This window comes from Gadus morhua, chromosome 16 (genome assembly GCF_902167405.1).
Source record: "Gadus morhua chromosome 16, gadMor3.0, whole genome shotgun sequence".
NCBI classification, from domain to species: domain Eukaryota; kingdom Metazoa; phylum Chordata; class Actinopteri; order Gadiformes; family Gadidae; genus Gadus; species Gadus morhua.
This window is the reverse complement of record NC_044063.1, coordinates 12,751,585-12,773,623: the sequence shown is the minus strand read 5'-3', so window position 1 is coordinate 12,773,623 and position 22,039 is coordinate 12,751,585. Positions and strand designations below refer to the sequence as shown.

The following is a 22,039-nucleotide window of genomic DNA, read 5'->3' as shown; positions in this document are numbered from 1 at the left end:
CCTTTGTCCCGACAGGCAGTGTGTTCGCCCGGTTTCCTATGCCCAAACAAAACTTGTCCACCACCCCGAGGCAATACCGCGCTCCGCCGTGCGTTCACGACCCACGTCATTCAGGAGATTCTCACGTTTACCGTGAGATAACGAAATAAGGTAGACGGTCAATTTATGATTTTTACATGCATTTCACATTCTTGTGTGTGTCATCAATTTTGAAGAAACATTCTTTCTGTGTCATTCTTGTAAATTATTCTTTCAATTAATTTAGAAATGATTTAGGGGCCTACTGTGACCACCTTTTGGCTGTGCAATCCCTTCTCCCCATCTAAACACAGAACAGAGAGAGCCTATAGTGTGTTCTCTTTTTAATTCACGTCCTTCTATCGTTGGCTCGTTTGTTGGCAGGATGTACAGCTTCATGGGTGGAGGGCTGTTCTGTGCCGGCATGGGGAACATACTCCTCATGATCTCCACGGCAACCGACTACTGGATGCAGTACCGTCACTCCAACAACTATATGCACCAGGGCCTCTGGCGATACTGTGTGCCTGGGAAATGCATGACACACACAGATAGCATCGGTAAGGAAGAGTGTGTTTGGCTGACTAGAAGTACTGGTGAGTAGAGTGGCTTGGCTGGTAACCGGAAGGTTGCTGGTTTGAGCCCCAGCTCCTCCTGGCTGAGTGTCGAGGTGTCCTTGAGCAAGACGCCTCACCCTAACTGCTCCGGACAGGTGTGGCGTATAAGCTATGGAAAGGAATCATGATGGCAACCCACCATGACTCCAGAGGAGCCTGGACTTTCTTCTCCAGAAGTACTATCAATAGATCCCTTGGCTTGTCTCTTCCCAGAGTACTGTGTTCAGACCAGGCTTGGAGTGTCAGTCGAAACCAGTGCCGTGGGGAGGTCTTTGAGGTGGTACCGCAGAGAAGGATTTTACCAGAAGATAGAATTAATTTCACCTGTTGGCCATCCGAATGCTTAAATACAATCACTCTGCAAATACAAAAACATAGATAAGCTTGACACAGTCATCAGACATTTGCATCTGAATGTTTTTAGCCAAAGCTAATAGATGACACTTGTGGGGCTTTTGGTTGAAAATAATTATTACCATACATGAATCTCATAGCGGTCATCTCAGTGCCATCTTGGCCCTAAGCGAGCTGAAAGCGGGATTCAGACCCCAGCATCCGGTCATCATCAATCTGCAAATGGTTAGAACCAAGATGGCCACTAGGTGAATATAGGGCCGATAGTGTAGTAGGCTGAACGACAGCTTTGACCTCTCCCTGTGCCGCTCCCGTCCCACAGCTTACTGGGACGCTACCAGAGCCTTCATGATCCTCTCCGTGCTGGCGTGTTTCATTGGGCTCGTCATCGGCGTCATGGCCTTCATCCACTACTCCTCGTTCGATGGATTTGACAAGACCTTCGCAGCTGGTATCTTCTTCTTCATCTCATGTAAGTGATTTTTGGGGAACGTCTTCCATCAAAAAGTGGACCTCTCAGCACTGTAAACAGTGTTGTTGATGTTGATGGTGGGAATTTTGTTCGCAGGCTTCTTTGTACTGCTGGCGATGGCTGTATACACAGGGGTCACGGTGAACTACTTTGGGAAACGCTATGGAAACTGGCGATTTTCCTGGTCCTACATTATGGGCTGGGTGGCCGTGGTACTCACTTTCTTCTCAGGTGTGTATGACAATGGCCGCTCTTCATCACTAGGAGGTGCTCGAACCTCTTGTTCATGTTCAGTTTGGCTTAAATTTGTATCGGCATTGAATATCAGTGTTGGTCATTACTGGTGATGTTAATCGTGTTATATGATTATTTTCAGGTATCTTCTACATGTGTGCCTACCGAATGCATGAATGCCCAAGAAACACCAACTCGCGCTGAGCTGTGCCAAGGCATTTCACCGTTCCTTCCCTGGTCTTTTAAATTATGACTTTAGGAGGAAGCATTTTGTTCTTGGACACACACGATTTGCTTTAATCTAGACGACTTGCAAATATGCTAAATAAATGAGAATAAAAAAATATAATGGTTTGTCATCATTTTGGAAAAAGAGTTGAAAATTGTTAAGATGGACTGTATAAAATCTGTCATGGTGTCAGTCTCGCAACAGGAAGCATGTTTGTGATGTCATGAGCATCGAGGTCAAAGGTCACATAAATCCAAATTTGTCTGTCATTTTGAAAAGCTACATAGAATAAACTTTTAAGGGTATGTTAAGCACACAGCGTATGATAGTGATAAACAATTTAATACCAATTCTGTAACTTAAGTCGAAGAGGTGGAGTGAACACCATTTCCCCATTTGCTTACAAGAAACACCAAAAACCCATTTAGGCACCAAGACACTCTGTGAGTCATTGAATTTGGCTTTGAATTAGTCGACATGTCCGGATCATAAACTTTAGTAGGGCAATTTTACATTCATTCCGTGTTTTTTTTCTTAAAATATCCCAACAGTCTTCGGTAACATCCAAGGCTTAACACATCAGCACAGCATCCAACACAAAGACAAAGACATAACATACTCTGAGCCTTGTCTGGATAAAGCTCAGAATACACCCATTGTTGTGGTAGTGCAATGAAAGGAATGAAGGGAATTGAAGGGAATTTTAAGAAAAGGTTAAAGTTGCCCCTGTGTTCAACTCTCTGTGGTTTGACTAAACAAAAGATTACATGGAAGAAGACACTACTTTCGAGACACAAACACAGGTCATTTCATCGTGAGACCAGTGTGGGCAGTGTGGCCAGCATGGGATCAACTGTAATGTCGGGGAGCAACATCTGCGTAGATATAACAATAAATATTTGGTTAAACTATAAATTATATCAGACACATTTCTTCTCCCAACAAGCTGTTTGACGCCCTGCATCGTTGACACCGCCATCGGTGTGTGCATTTGTGAATGTGTGAATGGCTGAAAGTTAGGCAATGTTAGGCGCTATATAAATGCACTCCATTTACTCTAACGGAGGAACGGACAACTTGGCGCACGCCAGGTAAACCCTACTTGGGCCTTTTCGCACCGTTTCCTTGTTCACTTTACGCTGAACATGTCTGGAGACATGACTAATGACTAATAATTATATATATATATTTTAAAGAACTTAGACAACCAGAATTTGTTCACCTCGGCGGTTTGGAGGAGGGAAACACAGTTAGCATCAGGACGATCCAGGGGATGTTCACCTCGGCGGTTTGGAGGAGGGAAACACAGTTAGCATCAAGACGATCCAGGGGATGGCGGTTTGGAGGAGGGAAACACAGTTAGCATCAGGACGATCCAGGGGATGGCGGTTGACGAAGAGGAGGACGGAACCGAGGAAGACTTGAGCCATCAGACAGAGCACAGGTGAGTGAGACAGATGTGTGGAAACGCTGGATGCTTCATTGGTTCTCAATCGCCTCTCAAATGTCGTATTACAACCGAACACTAACGGGCTGAAACGCAAGTGAGAAGCGCCAACCCCAAGTAGCTTTGTGGGCGGTTCTATGGCGATGTTGTTATTTTACCGGTGGATATATGACTCTTGCGCCCGACGCAAACCCAAAAAGGGTTGGTCTGAAGTAGCCTTATTACCCGTAGGTGTGGTTTGGGCGTAACGTGCAATAAACCAATGAGAGTGCCATCTTCCATCCCCTTTAAGAGCCATGAGCACATTTCAATCTGACGAGTTGATATTTTGACAGCGCGTTGGCAGTCTCTGATGAGACAGATCCATGGCCACATGAATTTTATACTTCCAATGGCTCAGTTTATGGCCAAATAATATGGCCCAATTCACACATGGAATAGCCTTTTCTTCCACAACTTCAGAAATACTGAGTCCTCAAATAAATTCCGGCAAGAAAACTTAACACACATATGATATGCGGTAACTGTCTATTTAATGAATACGCAATACATTAACAAATGTCGTTTTTATACCAGTATTGTATGAGTTATCGTTATCGACTTGTGTTTCTAATATGCATGTGTCCCCCCGTTAATATACATTGCAATGGACTGTATTATGCGTTACGTGTTTAGTTTGCGTGTGTTTAAAAAGATGGATGCACACAAGCGCCCCCGCATTCATTAATTGTTTTTAACACTCAGTCGCGGTAAAACAATGTTTTCTCACGATCAAATACTCATCAATCCAAAAAGTTATGGGCTTGTACGCAATGTCTGTGTTAAGAAAATATGTGTTTGCTGTACGGTGTTTGCAGATGCATTGATTTAAAAGTACAACTTATTACCGCTGTATCGGCTGTTCTTTCCCATATAATTTACCAAGAATGTGTGGCTAGGTAGATGAGAGAAGCAAAGAGTATGCGCGAGGTGCACAAGCAACATTATGCATGCGCCTTTTAATAGCATGTGAACAACGTGCCACTGCCTTTAAACCAGGTATTTCCTGGTTTGTGGCGGAATTGTTTTCTGAAACTGCAAAATAGCACCAGGGAACGTTTGCGCCACAACACACCTCCTCCTTTCGCCGAACCGCCCCTTGGGGCGCAAGATCATTCCCTAATTTAGCAACGCGTGGCGTGGAGGGAAAAGAACGCTCTGCGCCAGTTGCAAATTAATAACGATACATGCGTCAGTGCAGAAAGTAAATTGCGCTGGATGCAAGATAGGGCCGTGTGGAAGAAAATTTTTCCTAAGAAAATGTTGGTGTCGGATTGAAGCAGTAAATATCCACGGTCAGGGCTAACATAATTGAGCACCGCTTCTCGCTCGGACAAAGGTCGCCAATATTTCGCAGTGATGGCCGAAGCGAACACCTGGATGAGAAACTCGTTCGGCAATCGAAACCTCCATAATGCCAGAGGACTTCAGTGTTGGGGAGCAGGAGATTTCAACAGAATTGTCATGCAACGAAACATTGAAGTCTGCTTTCAGAAGTCGACCTAGGTTGGACTTTTGGAGACAGCAACACAGCAAATACCGTAAGCTTTTTTTTTTACCGTAACGCCATTGATCTTCATACTGAAAAGTCACACACATGTAACATCAGTGCTTTCTAATTTTCTAGCATCTTCTCAACTAGAATGCAATGTACTCGCTGTGAATTTGTGTTAGTAATAAGGTAACACTGATTTGATAGGACACCTTGAATCTTCCCTTAGGGTATCGATAATCATAATAATGAAAAGATCCTTTCATTATTTTGCACAAAAGGGCCAAGGGAACTACAATGAGATCTTTATCACTGGATTTAAAATCAGAAAAGTGAAATGGTGTCATCAGAGGATTTACAAATCTGACCTCGGATTAATATCTACATGGCAGACTGCTCAGACTCACTGTCTCACTATCTTTCAAAACATTTTTGTTTCTACCAATCATGTTGCTGGATGCAGGGATTTGTAAGTGTGTGATATGATTGTTGAAAGAAAATAAACTCGGCCAGAACGAGTAAACTCTATAAAATTGTTTTTTAAGTTTTCCAGTAAACACCCTATCAAGATCGGCCAGTGTAGCAACACATTCATTAAAATCCCTGTCCGAAAGCTACATTCACTCGTGCAAATTAGTTTTCATTTGTTAAATATCTCCGTAATGAAACAGGACATAAGGCGTTACTCCGCCCCTTTCGTTTTTGGTTTCCGGCCCAGGTTTGTGTAATCTCTCCTAAGAAGTTTGGCTGTAACATAGTAGGATTAAAATGGCTTGACCAATAAAAAAAAAAATAATGAACTTGAAATGGTGAGGGGGACTTGGTGCCGTGTCTGTTGTTTGTTAATTATTCACAGATAGTCCAGACTTGTTTAGTCGTGGTGAACTAGGAGTACTCCACTCCCCAACTGGGGGCCAATGGCCCACAACACACAACACACAAGCCCACAACACTTGTAGAACAGTGCAGGGAATGGATACGTCACAAAACAAGCTAGAGAAATTACAAATATCACATCCAATAATCAGCCGACCCCGGATAAGCGGTTGAAGATGAGGGAGGGCATCCGATAATCAGTGTGCAAACAAGAACAATACAAATGCGTGCAATAAAAGTTTTTTTTTTAAAAAACATTTTGATTTTTATTCACAAGCTCAAATCCTACAAACTGCCCTGTTTATTTGGGTAAGCCAATCAAATGTGTTTGGATTGTGTACCCCGCCCCCCTGAACCTTCCAAACATTAATATACCTTGCTTTATGACTGAGTTAATGCTTATTTCTGGACTGCATAATAACACAAACTGGAAGTAAATTTTGGATGGTTGTTCGTAAAAACATACTTGAATCCACTTAGTTAGAAATCAAATGTTTGTGTCATAGAATTATGTGTCAAAGATAAAACTGTTTTATAAAAGCCATATTCAATCTTCTTCTCAGTGTTGCGTAAAGGTTTTAATATTTTTGGCATTTGCAAATTCCTGTGACCTTAATATTTGAAGAAGACAAACAGCTCAGGTTACTCTATTGTCTATGATCATCCCACTCACACCCTTTTGCTCCTCTGTGGCACATATAAATGGATGGACAATGCAACTGATATTGTATCAAGAAGTAACAGAAGAATAACAGGTGAGTCAACTGGTTGCGAGTAACTGCGCCGCAAATGTTGACCTTTTTTAATCTATTTAAATACGTCTCAGTTTAACTATTTCTGTTTTCATTATATTGCTATCTGTTTTTTGCTATTGGGCTACTTTTACTTGCATTTGGACCAGACATGATTTGATTACGCGTCAGTTTAGTTCTTTAAAATCCCTACAGCTAAGGATTGTTTAATATGTCATTATTTACATTAAACTGATTGTATTTGAATGTAAGGATATTGTTTATTGGGAGTCCCTCTCTCACAAAACAACAGTCTTTTTTTCTTTCTTTCCTCGCTTTCTAGAACAATGTGGCTGTTTATCCTTGTGCTCCAGCTTTGGTTAGTGAACGCACAGGAGACACTGCCGGATTCACCGTGTCTTACGCATGTAACAAACAGACCTCCAGGTTCGTAGTAGTCTCCACAATTGAAGAAACAAACATAATTACAATAATTACATAATTACATCAAATGTATTCCTATTTATGTTTTTCAATTACTTTATTTTGCTTACTAGAAAATGACGACATAGAGGTGACCTGTAACCCAGAATACATGGAGTTGAGCATCTTTATCTGCCCTATTTACCAATCTCTTTATGACGAAAATAATATGGCTCTGAATGGAGAGTTTGGCAAGGAAGTGTGCCGTGGGATACCAGACTGGGATGCCGATCCGCCTGTACTGAGATTCAGAGTCTCCATGAATGAAAGTGAAGAAAGTTACTGCAATTGCTATACCGAGGTACTCGGATAAGACCGTTTTATGCTTGTTCCACATTGAGAACAGTAATAAATAGAAAAAAATAGAACTGTCTCCATTATGATGGTGAGACCGATGTCTTACAAATGTGTGTAAACCATAGTATATGAAAAAGATTTAAAAAGAACGCCGGCATTATCCCTTAACATAATTGAAACTGCACCTTTAAAATAAAAATGTGAAACCAGACTTAACAATTATTGTTGACAGGTAATCACTGAGATCGGTACAGGACTGTTTTCCGACTTCTCAAATGTACAATATGTAAAAGTCATGGGATCCATCGCTTCCCATGACCCTTCTGCTGGAGTCATCACATATCGGAAGCAGATAAAATACCAGTTTCTTTGCCAATTTCCCTTGCAATATTTGGTGAACCACACGGAACTTGCAGTGTGAGTACACCGACCCAGTTGGGGGGTCATTTATTTTAATAGTGTTCCATTATGCATATTGTAATGTAACATAACTGCTGGGTGTTCTGTTCTAAATGTTTGTATGTATCTGTGTTTATTTATTATAGATTGGGTGTGAGTTATGCCGTAAATGAGAATAACGGTAGCTTCATCAGCACTTTGAATATGGCACTATACAGCGTAAGTTTTGCTCTAGCCCTTCGGCTCAGTATTCCTGTCAAGGATTTGATAGCCTGATAGCATTCCTTCTTTTCTGTGGAATAGGATGAAAGCTACACCAATCCCCTAGTTGTTCCAACTTCGGGGATAACCCTGAAGACCAGGATTTTTGTGATGGTTAGGGCGACAAATTTAACAGAAAGGTAATTCAGGGATGGTTCCATCCCTAACATTAATGATAGATAGATACTTTTGTGATTTATGATTGTCTGTACTTCTTTCCTTCCTTCCTAAGGTTTAATGTGCTACTCGACCGATGTTTTGCAACTACCACTGACTCGCCCACAAACAACACCTTTTATGATCTTTTCGTAGGGTGAGTCTTCTTATCGGCTATGCAGTATATTTTTATTTCTAACTTTGAAACATTGTTTCCATAGGTCAGTGTTTCGCAAAATGTTACTATCAGAGCAGGAAATTTAACCGCAAAACATTAAATTAATTTATTTTCATAGATTCTGCAATTCATGAAAACGTTAGCTGGTTGCACAGCCAGAACACCTTTGGTATGTGAACCAAATAGATTTAGGCTGGATTTGAGAGGATAGCTGCAATCCTCTGCCTTTGGAGAGAAACTGACACACTTCCTTGTGGACAAAAGATGTACTGCAGATGAAAACAATCAAAGACTTGGCCAATGTATTTGGCGACTCAATTCAAATCCTTTGTGACCCACCGGCAGGGTTGCGACCAAGTTTTCCGAAATGCTGCTCTAGGTCAGCCTTAGTGCTTTTGTTCTGTTCCTGCCAATGAGCAATCCCAAGACTTATGTGCTTTTTCTCATTCAAGATGTATCAAGGATGGACAAACAGTGGTGGGCTCGAACGGGTTTGAGCAGACAGCATTCTTCTCCTTCGAGGCATTCAGATTTGTGGAACACAATAATGATACTGTCTCCAGGTTCTTCCTCCACTGTGTCACCCGGCTTTGTGAGGTGGACAACTGCCCCAATTTAGTGCCTGTAAGTAGCACAGTAACAATCAGATTGACGGATAGATCAAACATACATATCAGACAGACAGACATCAGACACCGACATACAGATATATGGAAGGCATCAGACAGCATACACAGGCGTATCAGTCAGACAGATAGAAACACAGACAGACAGACAGACCTGAAATTCCCCTGAATGTTATAGGAATCTGTTTTTTTTAGAACTGTGACGAAGAATCAAGGAGTGATACCAGGTCAGGGGGAGATACCACCGACGACCCGCCACAGGATTCCGTTGACGAACTGCCGCCAGCGGTAGTCAGCTCTCCCGTTATTCTGGTGTCGCAGTTTACCAGTGAGTCCCAAAGTACAGTTGTTCAGTACAAAAACATCTCTCGGCGTCATTCAGTGTGGACAACAAAGAATAAGACATCATGATTGTTAAACTCCTAATGTATGTGGTGCAACAAACCTGCATTACATGTGAACCTGCATTTGAAGCAACCCCCCCCCCCCCCCCGACCCAGCAGGGTGGCAGCTGGAAGACTGTAGAACTAGACGTAGAACTAGGAGTCTCAGGTTCCCACACTCCCTCTCTCATGTGTCCCTAATGAATAATTGAGCGTGGCAAAAATGGATAATCCTGTAGTCAAAATATTAATGCATACATATACAGCCATGTACAAATTATTTTAACACAATGTCCTCCTCTGTATGTGTTTTAGAGTCCTCAGCTCCTCGGGCGCAGATCAATGCACTGAGAAGCACCGCGATTGGATTAGGGATTGCTTTTAGTGTCCTCACTCTTCTCGCGGTGTCCGTCGTCCTGATCCTCAGGAGAAGGAAGAATAAGAAATAGACGCTTTCGTCTGTTTCAACCGTTCCCCTTTCTGTACTCTTTCTGTATCGCTCTCATATAACTGATGTATCTTTCCATCCCTAATATCATACAGCTAGGAAAACAGTGACCACAGAGAGAAAGGGAGATTTATATGATTTTATTAAATATTTTGTTGTTGTACTATACAGATGTAGGCCGTTTTGGAGGCATACCGGAAAACAATCATTAACATACAAATATAGTACATAAATCCGATGTATAGTGTGAGAAAAATGGTCTATATTTTTTATTATTGAGGTTTTAAAATGCATTGATGGGGATTCAAACAATGACAATCAAATAAAGTTTTTTGCTCTTATTTGATGATAGCGTTTGATCGATTTGCACAACCCTCTACTGTGTTATATCTATTAGCGTGAAATAAGCCCAATGACTACAATTGGGCCACTTGAGCATTTTCTATTGACATAAACTGCATTGTCTTTGCTCAGTAAAAATAAATCACAGGTGTGTATATATAATTGAAACTCTTTACTTCCACTTGTAAATATATTCCACAAAAATAAATCAGAGACAAATAAATAATTATATTATGTCATATGGAATGGGTTATTGTACTGTGACTACTTTGGACGAGCTGGCTGTCACCTTGCACGGTTTACCCTGCCAAGGCACTTTGATAAAAGCGTCTGCTAAATGCCCTAAATGTAAAAATGTCAATGCCATAACTGTATTATTCTCTAAACCGGCTTTATCTTAGAGGAGATCTTCTCTTAACAAGTCATAACGGCTTCTCATTTCAGTGCTGTTTTGGCGGAGGTCAGCCTCCTTAAAGGGAGCAACTCCTCCACCCATTCATTGGGGGAAGCCATCATTCGCTCCCACAGCCTCACCTCACACAGACTCGAATCCATCCAGTTCACCACCGCACCATAGCTTCTGCCTACATCGAGAAAAAGAGCAAACCACTTTGATTAATATCTACATTATACTTACTACGGTGATTAGTCGTTCAGCAGATGCTTATATTATAGCAACTGACTAGAGTGGATTGAGATACATGTCATGTTTTGCATGTGTACCTGTGCCAAGGCCTAGTCTTAAGCCCCCAAGCAGATTGCTAGCCAGCCTGTCGCGGTCCCAGACTGTCAGTTCGACACAGGCTTCCGTCAGGTCTGCTTGTTTGATGCCGTCGTAGACCATTGTGTGGTTAAAGATCGGATTTGTCGTTCTGCGCAATACCCGCGTCTTCTGACGGCCTTTCCGACTTGTGTCCGGCAGCACAAAGCTTTAAGAATGAAGGAAAATCAGAAAAAAATACAGAAATTGGAAAATACTGAACCAGTTAACCAATACCGAACCATTTAATTAAAGCAAATCTGCAAAGCATGCAACCAAGTACAAAGTTCCAATCCGTGGAGGAATCGATGGTACAGATGAAGAACGCCATACCATTTAACATAAGGATCCATTGTGGCTCGGATCAGAGGAAGGTTGTTGCACTCTTTCACCCAAATGTGTACTTCACCCGTGGGTGGGCCGTGCATCATCACAGCTGTGCAGCAAAAAGCACAGAGAAACGTTTCAATACCAGACCATAAGGTAATGAATCTAATATACCTAATTCTGGTCTCGAGTTAAAACCTGTTTATAAACGACACACTGACCCTTACTGGTTGTCACTTGTGGGAGAAATCGTATTGCCAGTCTCATCTCGCCTCTGTTGTCAGAAGGCGTCACACTGGACGGCATCTGACAAAGATAGTTGTGATGATGAAGACTCCATTTTGTAACCAATCGATCAGAAAATACCACAGACATTATCTTTACCATTATTATACAATATATCCATATAGTAATTGCACTTGGGTAATTAACTGGTTGTTGTCATTTGAAAGATGGTGTGTCTTTTAATGTAAGCTTTGTCAAAGACACATATCTGTCAAGGTTAATAGGTGAATGATAAAACATTACACCCATTATTCCCTTTTGTTTTATCAAAATATTCTGTCAACTTCAAATGTATTCTCAGTGAATCTTGTGTGGGTAGTACGTAAATCTCCTCGCAGATTTTGTCCATATCGTTGTGTGTCTGTTTTGTCCATATCGTTGTGTGTCACTCATGTTTGTGAGTGCTAGTGTGAAGGCATTTGTATTTTCCTGAAGCAGATTGTGTGCTTCATGCGTCATTGCTTTTGTCCTCTCTATGCGTGTGTGTCCGTATAGATGTGTGAAGGGGTTTGTTCTGTACCCGGGCTCTGAGGTCCAAGTAATTCATCTGGGTGTGGTCGAAGTCCCAGGTAGATAGGTCCAGGTCTACCTCACCCAAGAAGCTGTTCTTGCCAAACGTATCATGATGCCACACTGAAAGAATGAGCGTCTGGGTCCTCAGATACTCCTTGTGAACCCGATACTGTAATGGAGGCACAAAGGAGCCATTTGTGGTTGCTTCTTTGCATGGCATTGTTCGAACAAGCGATGTTATTAGTTCATTTCAGATCTGGCGAATGCGCACAACACGCCCGCGATACTCACCCTCAGGATTTCATTGAACGTCGGGTTGAGTGTCTTCTTTTTCACCGCAGTCTTCCTCTTCCCGAGACTGGCTTTGTCCGGGACAAGATAACTTTTCACGTATCTAACAAAAGAAAAAAAAAAAGATTGTAGCGATAAGCTTGATTAAGAACACTGAAACAATTCGGGTTTGTTCTGATTTGGGCCACCAGTGTTGTTACTAAGGTTTAAAATATGGAAACAGAAAAAATAAATCAATAATAAATATATTTAGAGATATATGTCTCTATATGTGTACTCACGGGTCGGAACGACCCCTTTTTGGATCAACAGCCGCCAGTCCTTGGCACTGCGCCACAAAGATGTGGAACTCTGTGAGCTTCTGGACATAGTTGATGGAGAACTGGATGTTTCCAGTGACGTCCACATTGCCAATTTCCCCGCTGTACATGGTCATCACACTGCCACTCCGCTGGGGACAAACAGGCAAGCACAAATAAATACACACACACACACATACACATCACATCGTATTGAGTACCTGTTGCTGTAGGTGAGGTTTGAATTAGAAAAGGTAAAGCAAGAAGCAATTGCCTTGCGTTTATTTGTTGCCTAATCGATCAAGATAGATGGGAATGGATACTGGGAACAAAACAATCCCAGCAGGCTTATTTGAGTTTACCGCAGGTGAGAGGAATCAAGAGCATGCTTTGACCAGCTGCACCCGCTGGGCTTACCTCCTTCTGGAGAAAAGAGGGCACTGATTTGCTCATGTTTTTCATATGATCTGGATCGGAGAATGAGGCCGTGGAAGCAGTTGAGATGGATGTGGCTGTGTAACAAAAACAAAAAGGTTTTTAATTAACTTGACATAGTGACATTCCTAATTAAAAACAATGTTAACCAAATGTTCACCATTCTTGCTTCGTCTCATATCACTTGGATCTGGTCTTCGTTCTTGCCCTGTAGAATACAATTATATAATTGTATTGGATGCACTAAAAATGCCAAATTATCCAAATCTATATAAATAAATACGTTTTCCTTACATGTAGAAGAGCCAAATGATGTTATGTCCTCCAAGCTCTTGGTCTTATTTTTAAGTTCAGCTCGTCTGAGAGCTCTCTTCACGGGGTTTTGGTCCTCGCTGTCGTTCTCCCCTAAACAAACACACAATCAAAACAGCCAGACAACCAGTGAGTCTTTTTAAGTCATTGAATTTCAAAGCCTCTTTAACATGTTATACTGCCACAACAGGTTGGTATGCCGAACACAGCCTAGTGACACTATGCCATTTTGTTTAAGGACAATATTGATTACGTTCCAGAATAATGTTGAAAATCTAATTTCAACATAATTCTATTCCTTTCAGAACTCTTTATACCTCTGAAGATGTATTCTTTGTCACTTAATTTGATCCCTCGGGATTAATAAAGCATTTCTGAATCTGAAAAACATGGCATCTTCAACATGGCCTTTGATGAGGGTCATAATCCCCAGGTGTGGTTCACTTTCTATTCTTTTATGTATATATATTGCATCCAAATAAAGGTACGGTTCAATGTCACCACTCAGTACAGTTGGTGAAAATTTACTGCACAATGAAGCCAACACTTATGCGCTGTCCAGCCCACAAATCAAACAAGGAGGATAAGGAATTACACGTAATGTTGACACAAGAGAGAATTAATGTCCTGCCAAGAGAGGCAGATATAGATGGATCATACAAGGATGTCCCTTGATACATCCTTCTTCATAACGTTGACACAGCACCAGTCGTCAGTATCTTCAACATTCAACAGTTTTCAGCAAGATTCAACCCTCTTCAACACTGGACTTTATTTATAAAGACAATAAGATGAACAGATTATAGATGTCCCAGGAAGACATGGTTTTGTGCGTTAACGTTTCATTGGTGTTCATATTTTATAATGCATGCATATTCAGGCATTGCAGGCATTGCTTAAAGATATAATTTTTGTAGCTGCTAATTAACTGTATTAAATAGCATTAAAAGCTGCTTACAATTGGAACTGGTCCTTGAGTTGCTCCGGGTTTCTGATGCTGTGCTGCTTAAAGACGATTCTCTTCCTGTGTCTGAACTGCTGTTATTCACCCGCTGGGATGCTTTGCCTCCCGTCCTGCCATAACGCTCCTCTGAGCCCACCGGGGAAGTCTCTCTTGCCGGACCACACAGGTCAAAGTCATAGGCCTTGCCGTCTGACCCCTGTTCGCTCACAACCGGGGCAAGGGAGTTATGGACGCTGGACTTCTCGGTCATGCCGAGGTAATGCCGATAGTCTCGCGGAACAAACGCACGAGCCCGCAATGCTTGAGATTCGGAATTAACCGACGGTCTCCGGGTACTTGAGACTCTGCCGTCGCTTTGCCTTCTGTGTTGAGACTTGTCAGCACTCTGTCTCATTACTCCTTCTTGAGACTTTTTACCACAGTCTTGTTCTTTGCTGACATTCAGCGAGAACATGCTGGTGGAACGGCGCATGGCACTTGTACGGCTGCTTATGTTGCCGAAACTGTCGGTCCTCGCCTTGGGAGACTGTATCTTCTTTCCAACGTTGCTTTGCAGCTTGGTTGAGGTTTCCTCCTCTCTAGGATTTTCCTTCAATTCAATCCGGTTGTCTTTGTGCTGACCGGAATTAACCGGTCTAAAGCTGCTCTTCTCTGTGACAGCAGAAGGCTGCAACTCTGAACTCAGGGACTGTGAATCTAAGATTTCTCTATTTTTGTGGGTATTGGCCTTTTCAGCCATAAACGAGCCCCTACGACTAAAATTGGAACTACCCCAAAATTCACGGAGATTGTTAAATTGTGAGCTATTTGTGCCAAGACTTGGGTTTGATGTTTCCTGTCTCTGTGTAAAATTCAGCATATTCCCATTGGAATCTTCTAGGTCATTGTCTGTATCCTTGCCCATTGACCTTAGGTTATATTCAGACTTTGAAAATCTTTTAGATTTAGAAAGATTTGAAGTAGAGATCATTTTGCCATCACCTCCATCTTTGGATTTAACATTCAACAACACTTGTTTGTTCATTTCCTTCTCCCATAATGACTTAAGCTCCCTTATCCTCTCTACTTTGCTTTCCTGACGTCCGAGCGGAAGTCTTGAAGTGACTCTATTCTGCATAAAGTCTTTTTTAGGAGCCATGCCTGTTTTCACAGCTCCATCTTCAATTACTTTGCTTTTTGTGTCTTCATTTCCATGACTCTTCGTTTGCGGCTTAGTGGTTGAAAGCGCATTGCCTCCACTCCGCTTGTAATCCATTGACGGGCTGGGAATCGCCTGACGGAGTTTGTCATGGTCTGGAATGTCCTTCATTTGCAGGGTTGTCTCTAGTGGAGCCTTGAGGAACTCATCCTCCTGTGGGGTTGTTATAGAGGATGATAATAACGTCAATGACGGTTTGTCTGGTAGGGGGCTTGCTCTGTATTGAGAGGCTTTCAGAGCAGACTGCAGGTCATTCTCTGAACCTCGTCTGTCGAGGACTTCGGGGTTTGTTTGTAATATTAAAAGATCTGCTGCATAATTAGGCCGATCCTTTCTAGTGTTATTGGGCTTATTTCTATGGTTTGTGAGTGAAGGATAAATCAGAGGTTCGGGATGGATGGAGGTATCTTTCTTATTTGTGTGATCTGGCTGTTTGTGTTTAATATCCTCTGTTTGGATGTTATGCCCACTACTTATGAGGAAATCTGTCTCTCCTTGGCTGTTAGATGTGGGTGTCTGTTTCGTTTCGTTTTTGAAAGTGCTTTTATTATATTTTACTCTCTCAGGGGCAGAAGCCAAATGTTCAACTATTTGATCATTTGTTTCTTTTTGCCTCAGTTCATCCATTTGGAGGATTTCAGGTTTCTGCCGTTTGTCACTGATCGCTCGGTCTGATATGATATTGAGGATTTTGGGACCTGGTAACTTGGCATTAGATATTTTGCCTGCCAAATTTCCATCTCCCTTGTCCTCGATGCTCAGCGCCTTTGCTTCTTGCCTTGCATTCTTCTTCACATCTTCTCGCACCACTCTCGACTCCCTTTTCTTTTCCATATTCTCCTTCACTTCATTTGACTCCTTGACTAAGTGGTCTTTCTTCATCTCGACTACGTGAGATCCATGATCATCCCTCATTCTGTCTTCAAGGGTTCCTTTAACCTTGACATCCTCCTTCCTGTCCAGGTTAATCACGGTGGGTTGGCTGTCCTCTATGTCCAGCCAATCATTGCTGTCCGTACTGCGGCTGAACCACTCCAGGACCTTGGCTATGGAGCCCTCCTCCCCCTCACTGGCAGTGGAGATCTGATGGGATAATTTGGGCTTTGGAACGGACGACGGAGCCGTGTGCTGATAAGCCTTCTCAATTAAATTGAGGTCATAGCGTACAGGTTGATCTGAAAAGAAATTAAGTTTGGAAATAATTATACCATGAGGATAATACGGAAGGTGCCTACACAAGAAAAGCTGTTGTTCGGCTTACCCACAACGCTTTGCGTCATGCTTAGATCTTCATCTCTGGGTGCTGAAGCACTGGATGATCCACCGTTGCTGACTTTCCGCCTCTCTGGTTCCTTTGTTTCATTTGTAGACAGAGAGGTAGTGAGGGAGTCCCCATATTCCTTTGGCTTTGCATCCCTGGTCTTTTTCGGGCTGACTCTTCCGATGGCATTCGGCCCATCACGCTTGGTGTTTGCGATATTACTGAAATCACAGAAATAAAAATTTAACAGTGTTAACGGCAACTTCTCACTTCAACTGGTTTTAGTTATGTATAAGTCTATATCATTTGTGACTGACGTTTCCGGTGTTACAGAAGGAATGTTCTTTGTCAAATCTTCAGCTGGCTCCTCTTTACGGAGCTCCTCAGTGGGACGCTGAAGAGACTTAGCAGCAACAACATGAGGGGAAAACCGAGACACCTGAGACACTTCAGTTCCCTGAGCAGGTGATTCCACGCTTCTGTCACTGGAGGGGCTCGCCACAACGCTCTGGGAAGCATATTTGAGGCTCAACCTTGGTGCCGGGACCATGACCTTTGTGTCTCCGGGAAGGTCGTGCCCAGGAGCATTGTTAGACAAAGTGCTGCTATGCCTAGAGGCAAATGTTCTCATCTTGGGCACAGGTCTGACACCTGTAGAAGACGCTTCAGAGGTGAGAGAGCCCCCTGGTGTTGAGTGACATGCAGTTGGATCCTTCAAGGGAGCCATGGGTTCTATGGACAGAGAGCACAGAAGACAGCGATGAAGGAACAGTGACACGGGATTAGTATTACTTGCAAACACCTTTGTGCAATGGTTTTGTCTATTCCCTCCCTCCTTTCATGAAATGCCAATGGCGGTAGTGTACATCCCTTGCACATATCCGTGACCATTGTGTGTGGATTTTATTTTTGTGTGTCTTATTATTTTCCTCATGTTTATCTAAAATATGGATCCAGACCTGTGTCAGGTGACTTCTGAGGCCTCTGGTCCCCAGTGACGATAGGTTCTTCCGTCTTTTCATTCGGTTCCACAACAATAAAGGAAGCACGATTAAAGGGGTTGCGTCTCGGCTGAAATCAAAGGCAGGGTAACTGAATGACAAAGAAGCAACCCCAAATAACCTTTGTCTAACAGTAGCTATTCGCTTCACATTAATGCCTACCCTTCCTGGCGACTGGGATGCTGCCTGGGTTTGGTTGCTCTCTGCATCCAGAACTCTATAAGATGGATACATAGGTCGATTATATTAGTATGAGTATGAGTAATGGCATATCATACGGCATCCTGCAATGGGGTCAGCTGCAACTACTCTATTGTACTGGGTTGCATTCCAAGGTTGTACCGCCTATGTTGACTTACTCACCAAGCAAACACACGCAGGTAAACAGAGTGTACTTCAAATGTTTGCTATATGAAGTCGCTGCTCCAATTAATCCCACTGCAACAGGTGACCTGACGGAGGGAGTTGCGTCTAACACAGTTGCTCCAAGTTTACTTCACTGTTTTCGTGACTCTTTGAGGTTATGGTGTGCTTGATACAATTTGTACAATATCTGTATGATCATGTATGAGCAGCTGGTAGATTAAATTCATAATTTTACTAAAAGAAAGAAACAGTGAAAGAGAGAGGAAATAAAGGAAAAATTAATTAGATGAAAGACAGACAGGCAGAGGTTTACCTCTTCTTCACAAGAAGGGGTGTATCTAAGAGTCTGGCAGGTTTCGGTGGGGGGGCTAGGCTGTGAGAAACTCTTGGACTGGATAAGCTGGGCTTTACTGAGGCCTCTGCCGTAGACAGGGTCAAATCTTGATAAAAAAAAACAGAAAAAGAGATGTGTTATGTACAGCGATGTCAGTATTTCATCGAGCAATACTGTGTTGGTACCATATGACCTGTTTTATATTTTTATAATTGGTTCATAAATAATCAGCGAAGGAGAATAAACCTTAAGAAAAACTCCAGGTGAATCTAATGGTTGCTCGTGGCATTGGTTGCTACTTCCGTCATTGTATCCCGTCTACGTACCTACGTTGCTTTTTCTCCTCTGTTTCATGGATGCCAGTATGATTTCGGACCCGTGAATCCTGTCTTTGTGTCTCCGAGACTTTTCCTCATAAAACCATTCTCCTGTGAGGTACTTGAGTTTGGTTTCCGATTGCTTGCCCCGATCCAGTAATTTCTGCAGATTGCTGGAGGAAAGAAGCACCCAGATGGCCTGTATAGTTAGAGTCCACTCCACAATAACTGCACATTATATGATATATACTTATAACATACTATATGTTTTCCTTTACAATCTATTGATGGTTATCAATAGATTCATCGCAAATTGTATTATTTAATTCTTTCAATGCATAAAGTCTTCAGAAAATGACACCAGTTGGATTAATTCCCGTGAATACAAATGAGCTCAAACATCAAAGTTAACAACAGCAAGGCAAATTGTTCCGTATGAGCTGCTTTCTCAAAAACAAAAAACCGGACGACAAAAACTCTAGGTTATTTCCCACAAAATGTATCATCGTGATTTGGTAACAGTTTCAAATGATTTCAAAGATAGCGACTGGAGCCTCTGCCTCCAATCTGTTTGAAGTTAATGGGAATCATGTGCCCGGGAATGACCATTCCGGCTCATCGTTTCCTTATGAAAGAAAAAGGCCAGTGGTCATGTGAAATACGGGTAGCACATTAGACACACGATTGGCCTAATCCTTTTACACTCTGTACAGAACAGCAATTCACTCTAGAACTGATGGGGGCTAATTCCATTACTTGGAAGCAAAGGCAAATAGCTTCGTGCTTTTCTAAAATCAACAAAAGATCTCCTGAAAAGACAATGCTGCTGTTGACTTTGGGGATTGCTACCTTTTATTTTTTACTTTGTATTCATTTAAGCCTGCCACAGAAGTGTATGACTGTATTTAACCTCACAATCAATCTGAACCTCTTGTTTTTGCTTTAAAGTGACTTATGGTAGGTTAAATAGGCCTACGGTGTCAGGTCATTCTGTTTGCAGACTTACTGCATATGGATTCAACAGAACTTCTGTGTGGCTGTGACATGTTTTCCAACTATATCGCTCCATATCTTCTTAAAAGCAAGGTAGTTCTCGCTCTCTCTCTCTCTGTTCTGTTTAATTTGTTTTCATTCCAGCGAGGCTAAAACAATCTTTCACCCAATGCGTCGAGTTAAAATACACTGTTATCGAATAGTCTCATGTGAGGAGGTTATTTGGGCGATAAAGGCCGAATTAGGTTATTCTATTTTGGCCACGCAAACATCCCCCCGTCTACCCTACCCCTTTTCAGTCTAGGATGTTTTTTTTCTTCTCATGCAAGAAAAGAAGTTGACTCTGGGGGGATTGCTGTGATTGAAGAAAGGACGTAACTATGCAACACTACTTAGACAGGAAACTATCCCTAGACGCGTTGGATGAATTGTCTTTAGATCCACGGCCATTAAGAGCAGGGGGTTGTGGTGAGGTGGTGGTCTTGGTAAGAGGGGTTTTCTACAGGTAGACCTCCGAAATTGGGGATATAATACAGTATTTTCTTGCGGACGTGTTTTATCCAAAGCAAATTACAGTGAATTATGTTGATGTTGTAGAGGAGCAGGTTGGGGTTAGAGTCGGTAGGGATTTGACATTGGCGGTCAAAACCCAAGAACCTTTTGGAGGGCAGTGAAAGGCCCTAGCCACTAGACCCTCTTGCCCCATTACATGGGTATGAGGTTAATCATGAATGTGACGTGATGGATGTACCTGACCCTCTCCTCCTCGTGTCTCTTGAGCTCTGTGTCTCTGTTCAGCACCTTCAGGATCCTCTCCTGTTCCTCGTCCGTGAGGTGGCTCAGGTCTATCATGATGCCTCTCTCCTTGTCCTCCACCTCCTCACAGGCAGCACAGTAGATTCATAAACCAGAGCTCCAGCGTTAAACCACCGGTGAGGTGGATCAAGAAGTCTGTAAGGGTGTTAGAGTGAAAAAAAACAGAACAGTTGTTTTGTCGTCAAAACAATATTCTGTGGTTCGGAAATAGTGATTCAGAAAGCAGGAAATTATGTGATCTCTTACAATGTAATTAGTAGTTATATCTTGTCACATGGCTTAGTCGTTTACGCAAACAGTTCCTAAAAAAACAACAACTATAAAAACATTTCTGTCTCAATTTTCCATGTCTTTAAATAATAAAAAAGCAAACAAAAACTCAAGAAAACTCTTTCAAGGTTGGCTGGTTGCAGTAGCATGTAAGCAGTTCATTAAACAGTGAAACAATGAACTATTCGTTAAACGGTCCCCTTAATATTATATTCGGAATGCTTCTGTAGCCCACTAGAATAAACTATTCAAACTCTTAGAGTAAAAGAACAAATGTCGTTTTCGACTTATCTGAACAAAACTACAACTAGAATCTACAATTATAGCCTCATAATACAAAATGTACTGTCATGAATCCTGAAACAATGTAGCCTGATAAGTAGCATGATAAAAAAAATGAAAGAAAATGTCTCTGTTGTGTGATCCATTCTTCTGTCGTCAGTCGAGCCGATAAACGAAAACAAAATAACAAGAAATATTTCCAGTCGTACAGGTGAGGTTAGTTATAGTTACTTCACTATCAAATGCATGGTACCTTAACGCCACATTGTAAAAGTCGTGGCTGTAAAACATGGGACCGTTGAAAATATATATCTTGCAGTGACGCACAATAACAGCAAAAGACTAATGGGCCATCTTACCTTAGTTCTGCAGAGTTTGTGTCTACTGTCTGGAGACAGATGGCACACGGATGTAATAATCGCTTCTGTAGCCATGCAGCAGTCAGCTGAGCGCCACTGTACAGAAGAACACACCCCTAAACGTTAACGAGATTCTTCCTGTTCGCAAAGCAATGCCATTTATTATGTGACCCATGTTTGGAAAAGCAGTGTAGTGAGCGTAAGAGTGTATGAACTGTTATAGATTAACAACCACCTGAACACATACTGCATGGTTTGAAATAATAGGTGAGCAAAGGGCGCACATCGTCCAGCAGGTGTCCCTAGAGTTGGGAGTTTAACTGTGTTTGTCAAGTGGGTGGGTCACCTTTGGTATCCAAAAGGGAGGCGTGCATAATCACGGTGTGTCATTAAGAAAACTCATTTTTCTCTCAGTAATTCGACTGTGTGAACATAACGTGAGGATAATGAACCAAAATTATGGAAGGATAAATACATGAGATGGAAGTCCTTGCCAGAGGCTTTAGTGACGCATTTGTTGTCTTTTCCTAAATCAAATGTAAACAGACGGCCTACCGTGCTGTCTAGTGAGCAA

The 22,039-nt window shown here is 42.1% G+C and overlaps 3 protein-coding genes across 4 annotated transcripts; 2 read left to right on the top strand and 1 right to left on the bottom strand.

Annotated features, from left to right (window-relative positions):
- Positions 1-2,031, top strand: lim2.3 (lens intrinsic membrane protein 2.3). The gene is made up of 5 exons (XM_030380937.1): positions 1-150; positions 403-578; positions 1,312-1,461; positions 1,558-1,692; positions 1,838-2,031. Exons 2-5 carry the CDS (start codon positions 404-406, stop codon positions 1,897-1,899), a joined length of 522 nt encoding a protein of 173 aa, XP_030236797.1. The 5' UTR covers positions 1-150; position 403; the 3' UTR covers positions 1,900-2,031.
- Positions 2,032-7,161: 5,130 nt separating this feature from the next.
- On the top strand, positions 7,162-10,080 carry LOC115561184 (zona pellucida-like domain-containing protein 1). Its single transcript, XM_030381012.1, has 8 exons — positions 7,162-7,230; positions 7,522-7,706; positions 7,835-7,907; positions 7,992-8,089; positions 8,182-8,262; positions 8,736-8,907; positions 9,105-9,237; positions 9,608-10,080. Exons 1-8 carry the CDS (start codon positions 7,162-7,164, stop codon positions 9,739-9,741), a joined length of 945 nt encoding a protein of 314 aa, XP_030236872.1. The 3' UTR covers positions 9,742-10,080.
- sytl2b (synaptotagmin-like 2b) lies at positions 9,866-21,590 on the bottom strand. 2 transcript variants are annotated; one of them, XM_030380934.1, is made up of 19 exons: positions 21,466-21,590; positions 20,490-20,689; positions 18,755-18,918; positions 18,408-18,534; positions 17,891-17,945; positions 17,687-17,798; positions 17,045-17,459; positions 16,728-16,948; positions 14,263-16,641; positions 13,287-13,397; positions 13,153-13,200; positions 12,975-13,069; positions 12,540-12,709; positions 12,259-12,361; positions 11,975-12,136; positions 11,391-11,475; positions 11,176-11,278; positions 10,806-11,011; positions 9,866-10,666 (listed from the first exon to the last, which is right to left on the bottom strand). In XM_030380934.1, exons 2-19 carry the CDS (start codon positions 20,588-20,590, stop codon positions 10,518-10,520), a joined length of 4,806 nt encoding a protein of 1,601 aa, XP_030236794.1. In that variant the 5' UTR covers positions 20,591-20,689; positions 21,466-21,590; the 3' UTR covers positions 9,866-10,517. The 2 variants fall into 2 exon arrangements, with proteins under 2 accessions (XP_030236794.1, XP_030236796.1); XM_030380936.1 differs by having other exon boundaries at positions 11,397-11,475.
- Positions 21,591-22,039: the final 449 nt, after the last annotated feature.